The sequence below is a fragment of the Harpegnathos saltator genome, unplaced genomic scaffold (assembly GCF_003227715.2).
Source record: "Harpegnathos saltator strain DR-91 unplaced genomic scaffold, Hsal_v8.6 scaffold604, whole genome shotgun sequence".
Classification (NCBI taxonomy): Eukaryota; Metazoa; Arthropoda; class Insecta; order Hymenoptera; family Formicidae; genus Harpegnathos; species Harpegnathos saltator.
Genome location: NW_020230432.1, coordinates 100,749 through 110,521, shown reverse-complemented (window position 1 = coordinate 110,521; position 9,773 = coordinate 100,749). Strand labels below are relative to the sequence as shown.

The window sequence follows — 9,773 nt, the reverse complement described above, 5'->3', positions numbered from 1 at the left end:
TGGCGGGAGCGCGACGACGCGCTCTCGACGGCTCTCGACGCGGCTCCGAGTGCGACAGCAGCGAGATCAAACGCGCGTCGGCGTGTTAGCGGCGGCGTTAATGAGGCGGCAACGCGACGCGCAACGTCTCGTCTCGTCTCGCATCTCCAGTCTCTCTCATCTCGCTGCGAAATTTGGCAGTCGACAGGAAGTCTTGCGAGTCGCGCGCGCCAGGAGCAACTATTTGCTCGTCGCGAGTTTCCGCCAAAGTTCCGAAACAGTCGCGTCGTCCTCCCGCGGAATTCCGCGACAATCGAGTTCGCGCGGAATAACGAAGTAACAGCTCCGCCGATGTGCGAATGCATCTCGTTCGGCGCTCCCGCTTCGATCCGCTCCGCAGCCTCTAGCCGTCGCACTCCCGACAGCACGCTGGCGACGCGTGGAAATCGAGTTCCCCGCTGCCGTCGTCTCCGGATGACGATCCACCGTGTCCTCGGGTTTCCGGCTCGCGCGATTCGCGTCCGCACAGACACCGTTCTCCGTCGCACTCGTCGTGATTCTGCGAGTGACAAGGGTCGTTGCGAGAGCGTTACCGACTATTTGCAATATTTAAATGTGTGTTTGTGAAATACATCGTTGGAATTGCACGACGCGTTTCGCTAGGCTGTGGAATGAAGATGCTGGGTATTTCCTCGATTTACAAACGTTCTCTTTGCGACTACAGTCGTATAGTCGTACGCTAGGGGAAAAAAATTTAGTATCTCTAACCAGACTGTTTGGTTGAGGTATTTTTTAATAGCAACCAAATATCTTGTTTAATATAACGAAATATTTAATCGTCTCAATTAAATATATTATATTTTTCTGCTTTGTTCTCTGGACCAAATGATTTTGTTCTTAGACTTCGCATGTAAAAATTAAGCATTTTAGTTATTTTATCCATAAAAATTACGCAGAAATATTATTTTACATAAACTGAAATAATGCCCAATGGATACTATTTTGCACTTTCTGTGCACTAAAATTTAGATTTTATATATTAAGAAAAAATTCTAATATTTTTAACAAAATTCATATAGTTGAAACTTTTTGGTTGCTGTAATAAAAGTATCACGTTACACGAACGAACCGTAATCAAACAAGATACTTGTTTACAGGAACTAAACACTTTTGTTGCGCATATTTTAACCAAATTATTTTGTTGTTGCAACAAAGTCTCAGCTCACGCAACAATACATCTTTAAGTAAGATAAAATCTTATCGAAGAAAGCAGAGAAGATAAACCCGAATTGCGCGAGTTACGGCCTCAAACGCCGCTCAAAACTTCTTTCGTTAATGTGCGCGAGCTCTCCACGTGTCGTCGCCGCAATCTCGTATTTCCCGAAGTATTAGCCTCGCTACCCCCCCCTCCCCGAGTGAAGCGCGTTAAAAAAATATAGCACACGCCGAATCTGATCCGCCGGTGTAGTAATTAGCGTGCCACTCACTTTCCGATCCCGACGTTTCGGCCGCGCGGCTCGAAGCCGACGCGGCCGTGCGGCGGCGAGGCTGCCGTCGAGTTCGCCGCAGCTGGGCGCGCACTTCGGCGAGCAGCGTTTGTCATCCGGCGCGCGATCCGCGTCGTAATCGTGGCCGCAACGCGGACACAGCGTGCGCACGTTTTTATCCCGGCTCATCATCAGCGGGATAACACAGAGCGGCCAGCATCTGCGAACGAACAGAGACAGACGGACATCGCGCGGTAGCGGCGTTATGACGCGTCAGTGTATTCGACAGGCGGAACTTCCGGAAAGCCCAGGCACTCCTCAATGCTGTAAACTCCATGCCTAAAGTTTAACGTCATATCACACTGCTTTCCCAGATTTTATTTTTACGCACTGCGCCCGTGCGTTTATACGACAACGAACGAATGTTTCTTCTCATCTCACTTGACCCGACCTTTGAGGTGTGAGAGACACCCCTGGGTGATCGTTGAAGCGAGAAAGCATTAGATGACTTGTTGGGTAAACAAATTTATAATCATAACACTGTGGCTGTGGCTGGGACAGTAATATTACTGGCGATGTTATGTCTGAACTGTTTTGGAATAAAATTTCTTTGCCGCTAGAAATTCATCTAAGAGCATTTCGATGTGTTTTGAGCCAAATTCCTGGCGATAAAAGGGCGATTTTCGGAAGTTCACATTCCATTGGGCGAGAAATGAACGTGAGGAACGCATACGTCGTCCAATCTCACGTCGTTCGCGCGCAACGACGGACGAGTTACGGAAAATAACGTAAACCGGACGGTTCTCGCTTGTGCGAATGGGGTTCGTCTAGATTCTTTTTCTTAATCTTGCGAAGGACATAATTGCGAGAGGGTTTTCTCGACGGAGAGCGCATGTTGAAAATGTCGCCTTGCCAGAAGTACACCTCATAGTCTTTGATACGCCGTGTAAGTCAATCGGGGCAATGGCGTACACTTCACATTTTCCCATGTACAGTTTTCCCTCTCAATACGCTACCTGATAAATGATCAGATGCTGATTTATCAATCAGCAAAGGGAAAACGAGTCAGTCGCGCGGTGATCGCGGAATACACTGTGAAGAGGAAAAAAAAATGCGCCGACTGATAAAAAAGGGGGAGAAAATGCTCTCTGATGCATTTGAACGTCGTTACCGTCGGAATCGCGTGTTGCGTTTCGCTAATCAGATGCGATAACGCGAATATATTCCATTTCGTGATACAATGTTACACACGTGCCCGTCGGCGATGGTGATTTATGAAAGCGAATAATTTCGCGATTCCCCGTCGCGTTCGATTCGATTCGCTGAAAATGAACGCCGCGGACCAGGATTAAATTTAACGAGAGAGGGATTTAGTAATTACGAGAGTCCTGGTGATTCGCACTTCGCCGCCGGGCGCGACACGTTGACGTTATAGCGCGCGTTAGTCTTTTGAAATCGGTATTATATATTGCGAGAGAGAGAGAGAGAGAGAGAGAGAGAGAGAGAGAGAGAGAGAGAGAGAGAGAGAGAGAGAGAGAGAGCGCAGGTGCTCACGCGCGCGCGCGCGCGCACCCGTCTCACTAATTAGCGTCGTTTTTACCGCCGCTAATAAACGATTATCGGAAACGTATTTTACCGCGGAATTCCTTTATCAGCGCAAATTTACGCGAAAAAGTTGGAACGGTTGGCTGCCGAACGTTCCATTTTTCTCTCCTCTCTCCCTCCTTCCCTCCCTCTTTTTTCATGCCGTGCTCCCTCCTGCTTCCGCCGCGGGCGGGGGCGAGGAGGGAGCAGCAATTTATTTAATATTAAACTATCGATTTATCGCGCGGCGCCCTCGTGCCGGTCCGCTGCGAAAAGGTAAATAAATTCCTTGTTACCGTTACCGGTGCGATTTACGTTACGAGCGCTCGCGTAACGCGCTAAGCGCAGTCTACGTTATTTTCCGTCCGTCGCGCGGAACTCGCGCGATTTCGCCCGCGGACTAACCCCAGCAAGCAGAACGCGACCAAGCGGGAGCTCGTCAGCTTTTGCTGCTTCGTAAGAATGATCGGCACGTCCTTCACGCCGCACGCCGGGCAGCGGACCGATTTGTCATGATACTTCCAACTTTCGTTCTCAACTGGAAGAATGGGCGGCTGGGTGAGCTCTCACGTCTCCGTAATCCTCGACCGCCGATTCGCGGGGGATCTCCGCCGGCCGATCTTTTACGGACCTTTCGTGAAGTAGACGCTTCTCGACCGTCTCGACGCGCGAGCTGCGTCGTCGCCGTCGCCGACGCCGTCGCCGTCGCCGTCGTCGTCGCGCGATCTCAACGCCGACACCCACGGCAGCAACACGCCACTTCGCGGCGGCCGACTCCGTGTGCACTGCGAGTTGCAAAAAGCGAGTCTTCTACAGGAACAAACACACTCGCATATATGTGTATGTGTGTGTGTGTGTGTGTGTGCGCGCAGCGCGACGTTAATGATCAGAATTTACGAACGCACTTCTAATTACCGTTTTAAACGCGACGCGCTCGATCGTGTTTGCGGTAAACCGATTCGAACCGCTGTCCGTTGATTACGACAAAATCCGCGGTTTAATTACGAGCGTAATAAGTCATTATGGAAATCGCCCCGGGCTGATGATCGCGGGCGCGTAACTGCATATTGAAACAACGATGTATCTCGTGGGGGTAGATGATAGTACTGGGGGTGGGCGAGCGAGGGGAGCAGAGGGGAGGGCAGTGCACAGCTCGCTATTGTTCCGTCGATCGGCGCGAACCTCTCGTCTTTCGCGACGACGATCCGTCGCGCATTTGCGGCCACACACGCTGTTTCCCGCGGCTTTCGTCGGCTCGCGGAAAATACGAGACTCGCAGAGTCGCTGCGCGCTGCGCGTTCGTTGTTTGGAAATCGCCGGAGCCTTAATTAAACGAGCTCGAATAACAGAACGCGCGACGCGCTAAAATATCGAGTAATAAAGCGCGCTCTTTGATTAAGCCCGCCCGACGCGCCGGACATAATCGAGTCGAGTCCGATAATCGACGCTGAAATATTAATGTGTGAAACGAGCGGGAATAGGGCAAGGGGGGGGAGGAGCGCTTTTATTCAGGACCACAGAGCGGCAGCGGCGGCGGCGCCGCCACGGCGACGCTCGTCCTCGGCGACAGCGCATCGGCGCGATAACGATAACTACCACGGCGGGGACAAATGGCCGCGTTAATTTCGCGCCGGCTCCTCTTCCCTCGCGGAAGGTGGCCGCCGCCGCCGCCGCCGCCGCCGCCGCCGCCGCTGCCGCCGCTGCCTCCCGCCGACGGCACCGGCGCGTTTTTGCACGCGAACGTGTTCCGTAAACGTGTGCGCACGACCGGCAGATCGTGCGGACCCTTCTCGCGCGGCTCGTCGTTAACGGACTACAGCACCTGTCGCAGGGCGCCCCGCGGCTGATGAGTGCCTATGATGGCGTGCTCGCGCCGCCGAGCGACGATTCTTACGTAACACGTCGACGTCGCCAGCGATAATTATACTTTGCATCACTGGGGTGTCTCTCCAGTGGTCTGAGGTCGAACCTACGTGAACCCGAGGAGATGAACCTCGCGGCCGCGGAAGGTGTTGATTGTTGCGGTCGCATTTGCCCGAACACGTACACGAAAGAGTGGAGGTTATTAATGTCGAGTGAAATAATACCGTGTATCGTGATAGTCGCCATCTCCTCACCCCCACCATCTCTCTCTCTCTCTCTCTCTCTCTCTCTCTCTCTCTCTCTCTCTCTCTCTCGAAGAGAGGACGAAAACCATGCGCGTGGATTTAATAAGCCATTCTCAAGCCGATGGTTCGGTTATAATCCCTCTGCGTAAATCCCTTTCCCGAGCGCGAACGAGGTCGAACCCAATTCGGGGGACGACGAGAGCGCGGCCGTAAAATTAATCCTTGGCCGGTCGCGCGCGTGGACGAAAAAGCCGTGAGCTCTAAATTTCGACTCGGTCGGCGGCGGCGGCGGCGGCGCGTATCGCGAAAGGTCAACAAAAAGCCATCTCTCGTTAAGGACGGTAACGAAGGTCGCCGCGGGTGAGCGACATTACGCGGAGGACGGGCAAAAAGTTTTTATCGGATGAACGTGAGCGTTCTGTAAACGGCCTACGGTCGCCATAATCAAGAGAAGTACGCCCGGTTGCCATGTAGAAGTACGATCTTGTATCAACAGAGGGCCTGGCTACTCGCGCGACTTTAATTTTAACGACGGGCTCTCTCTCTCTCTCTCTCTCTCTCTCTCATTCTCCGATCAATGCGGAGTCGAGTCTCCCACGGTCGACACACAGACACATGCACACACAGCACTCATACATTAGATTATAAGCGATCGATAAAACGGAGTCTTTCGCGAAGTCCAAGTCTTGGGTCGCCGAGCGAGTAACGGGATTATATTGCGCGATTAATTTCGCAAATAGACTTTAACAGAAATTCAAACTCAAGATTTAGCTGCAAAGATAGGTACGAAACATCGAAAACGCGATGGGCTCTCTCTCTCTCTCTCTCTCTCTCTCTCTCTCTCTCTCTCTCTCTCACCCTCTCTCGCTCTCGCGCTTTCGAAATTCAAGCGACGAGACGGCGGCGAAATTCACTCGGGATTACTTGGAGAACCTGTCGTTGTTAAAATTAAGTTCGTCGTTTGCGGCGTAGCCGAGAAGGCAGAGATCTCCCGTATGAAAGGTCGTCAATTTGTCGGCGGACGCATAAAGCGTCGGTAAAGCTTGCCGTCTGCACCGGGGGCAGCGCAGACTTTCCTCTCGGCGTTTCGCAATTTCCACGTGTCCACCACGCGACGGTGAAAGCGAGCGTTAGGTCGCTTTCACACCAGCCACAACTGGAACCGCAGACTGTCGCGCCGGTACAACCACAGAGAATACTAACGTATTCTTGCAAGAGAGCCGTCGCCCCGCGTCGACGTCGCTCAGCACTAAACCGCGGTTTATAGCCGTCAATTCGCGTCCCCTGGCGTCCTCATCCCTCTGGATTACGCCATTGGATATATTATAGACTGGGAGAAAAGATTGAGCTAACCGCAGGTAGGTAGAGTCCCGAGCGACGTCGTCGCCTGCGGCGACGGCACCTGCATGGGAATTCGACGATTTCGCGATCCCCCGCGGGGATCGACGAGCGTGTATCAATAGAGAAGCCGGCCGCGTATCGAAACGAGCCCGCCGACCGAGAGCTCTCTGAGACTTCTTCAAGTCGGAGAAGAATCCTCGGAGGATCGCGCGATTCCCGAGCGACAGTCACCTCGAAGAGCAGCTGTTGACGAATTAAATACGAATAATGTCGCTTTTCTTCACTAATCTCGTTTAAAGCTTAAACTGAGTTCTTCAAGCCTTTGCCCGAATTGAGTTCGAGCTCGAGTTAAGGGGCTTTCAGCGACGTTTGGTAGAAGCGGGTGCAAGAGCGAAGGAACCGGGCGAGAACAAAAGGTCGCTGGTGGTGGAAAGGAAAGAAACGGCGAGCGATCAGGGCACTGCGTGCTCAGGCGGATGTTTGAGAGGCCAACGTCGATGTCGCAATAATCGTTACTCGACTTCCCTCGCGCAAGGCCGCCCTCCGCCCCATTGTTCGTAATCGACCAGCGGCTCCCGGGCCGCTCCGTGTCGTTAACCGCGGATTCTTTGCGGCAGCTCACCCCCCGGATACGGGCTCGCGTAAAGGCGAGCCGGGGAAATCGCTGGGGTTCGGCGTCGGGCACGGCGCTTTAGCTTTAGCGCTCGCCGTGTCTCCGAATCAGAGTACGTTCGCGTCGTGCGGCACGTGAGACTGCAGGAATATCGCGGCGGAATCTCCCGCGAGCGGCATAGACTTCCCTCCGGCCGTTCCGCTTGCCGCGCTACCGATCGTCGTGAGCGCGAGGCTCCTTTTCGACGGCGAAATCCGACTCGACGTTCTCCCGCAAAGTCACGGACGCCGTGAGCGAGAGAGACGCGCTCCTCGCTCGGGCCATCCCGCGCGCATTAAGCGCGATTCAATTAGCGCGCGGTATGCCCGCGAAGAAGTGGGCGAACGATAACGACGTGCTACTGCTTCTCGTTTAATTTGCGGGATAATGTTTTCTTGGGGGAATGATTGCGAATAGAATTTTCGGACTAGGAAGGACGCGACGTGGGGCATGATCAAATCATGCCCGCGAACGTTGGAAACGGAAGATTCTTTGCTCTGTCTCTCTTGCTCTCGCGGTCTTCATAGTCCGTCGAAAAATCGGGATGTCTAGTTGCCTACCGCCTGATTAAAGCTCGGGGAAGCTCGGCGACGGGAAGGTTTCGCGAGTGTGTGACACGCGCAAGCTGCGTCCGACGGGACGTGTCTCCTCAGGACTCGCCGCACGCTTAGCATTTACTCCGAGGAGGTTACGGGAACAAAGGTCTCTCTTATATCCATTTTAGACTTTATGTATTCTCTCTCGAGCCGAGAGGAGGTCGTGGGTAGAGGGAATGCAGGATGGATAAGGGGGAGATCGGAGGTGAAACGCGAGGAGAGAAAGAGAGAGAGAGAGAGAGAGAGAGAGAGAGAAAGAGAGAGAGAGAGATAAAGAGAAACGATAAGGCTGCAAACGTGAACGCGAGGCGCGCGCCTTTTTTGCGCATAATATCCGTACAATTTTCCCATCTATCAAGATATCTAATTCCCCAGATAGCAAGATCGAGAAATATGGACGTTTAAGAGAGACTAAAATTCGCAATCATTCGCTGTATCGGAAAAAGGGAGAGGAAGCCTCTCTGTCGCAGTCTCTCGCGCGTAAACAAGAAGAGAGAGAGAGAGAGAGAGAGAGGGAGATAGTAATGTGAAAGAAAAAAAGGGGAAAATACGTCAGAGGTATGAAAAGTAAAAATATCATATAATACCGAATAATACGAGGTATAAAATTTCGAGCGCAGCGCAAAATGACGAGCGTTTTATACGTAAAATTCATGGGGCGTATTTTACCGTAAAGTACCAAAGAGCGAAATGCCGTTTTATATTTTACGACATCGATGATACCGTATAACGCGTCGCGAGATTTTTCCGCTACTATATTTCAGCTATCCGTGGATACCGTGGAGGTGGAAAGGATTCCTCCGCGTTCCTCGGAAAGGCAAATGTTAGTACCTGATTGTCCAAACATTTGCCGGTGATCTTGGGATGATATTTACGAATGTGTGCGAGTAGTCGGCACGTGTCTCTTCCCTCAACGCTCACCTGCTTGTCGCACACCGGGCACCAGGTCGCATCGCACGACTATTACACGGGAGAATCGGGCGGATTATACATGGAGCGACCGCGTCGATTAGAAACGGTCGTGTGAATTGTACGGCAAATATTAGCTTTCAGTAACGAACGAGTTTCCCTGCGCCGGCTGTGTCGCGTAACTAGTTGCTCGGTAATTTCCGCCGGTATATTGGTTCCTCCAAAATAAAGAATATCATCTTGATTGCGACGGGGAGCGCGATGCGATGCTTGATAATTCCACGGGCGCGTAACGCGTTAACGAGAATAACGTGACGTAACCTCACCGCGCGATCGAGCAGATCGCCGATCGAGATCGAAAATATCCCAGCAGCCGTGCGCAAAAATTGGACCAACCTCCTGCTCCGTCATACTCTCGAGTGGATGTACTTGCGTCTTCCTACGGATCTTTCGAGCATACTCCAAGTTTCTGACTATGCGCGTTGTGCGGTTACATTGACAAACTGAAGGTTCGCGTGTGAGTCCGCCGGATCGATAACGCCGAATCGAAGTTGTTTCTCGAAAGCGCCGCCATCACGTGCGCAAAATTACTTCCTCGTTATTTTTTGCCCTCCCCTCTCCTCCCTGCCTCTTTGACTCAACCCGCTCTTTTTCGAGGGCGTTTCTCTGCAGGTTTCATGCCTGCTGGACGCTTCAAGCGCGCGTCATTAATCTCTGAATCTTTTTCTAACACATCGCGATCCGCCGAACGCGTCAAGACGCGTTTCTTTCCGTGCAAATCCGAATGTAAAAAAACACAATAGTTGAAATTAAAGCGCTTATGTACGCTTTTCTTGTCGCGAAATTACATGTAGATGAATTCATCATTGTCCGACCGACAGTTATCAGTATTGTTGATTAGAAAAATACTCTATGTCGTTTTCTCGGGCCGCGACGTGTTGAGTCACCTTGATCTACCTTGATGAAAATGCGCAAACTCCGCGTGGTGACTTTTCTCGTCGGAAATCAATGCGATTTACATCTACATTGCATGCGTAATCGTGTCACTCACTATTTAGTCAACCGAGTCCACCGATGAGATCTCGACTGCGTTTCTTCGTCCGACGTGCAGTAATCT

The 9,773-nt window shown here is 52.0% G+C and overlaps 1 protein-coding gene across 1 annotated transcript; it reads right to left on the bottom strand.

Annotated features, from left to right (window-relative positions):
• Nucleotides 1-1,205: 1,205 nt before the first annotated feature.
• Nucleotides 1,206-9,067, bottom strand: LOC112589794 (uncharacterized). The gene is given in 5 exon segments (XM_083287596.1): nucleotides 1,206-1,687; nucleotides 6,132-6,225; nucleotides 6,228-6,296; nucleotides 8,513-8,707; nucleotides 9,053-9,067. Coding segments are annotated over 5 exon segments (684 nt in total). The 3' UTR covers nucleotides 1,206-1,376.
• Between the last annotated feature and the right edge of the window lie 706 nt (nucleotides 9,068-9,773).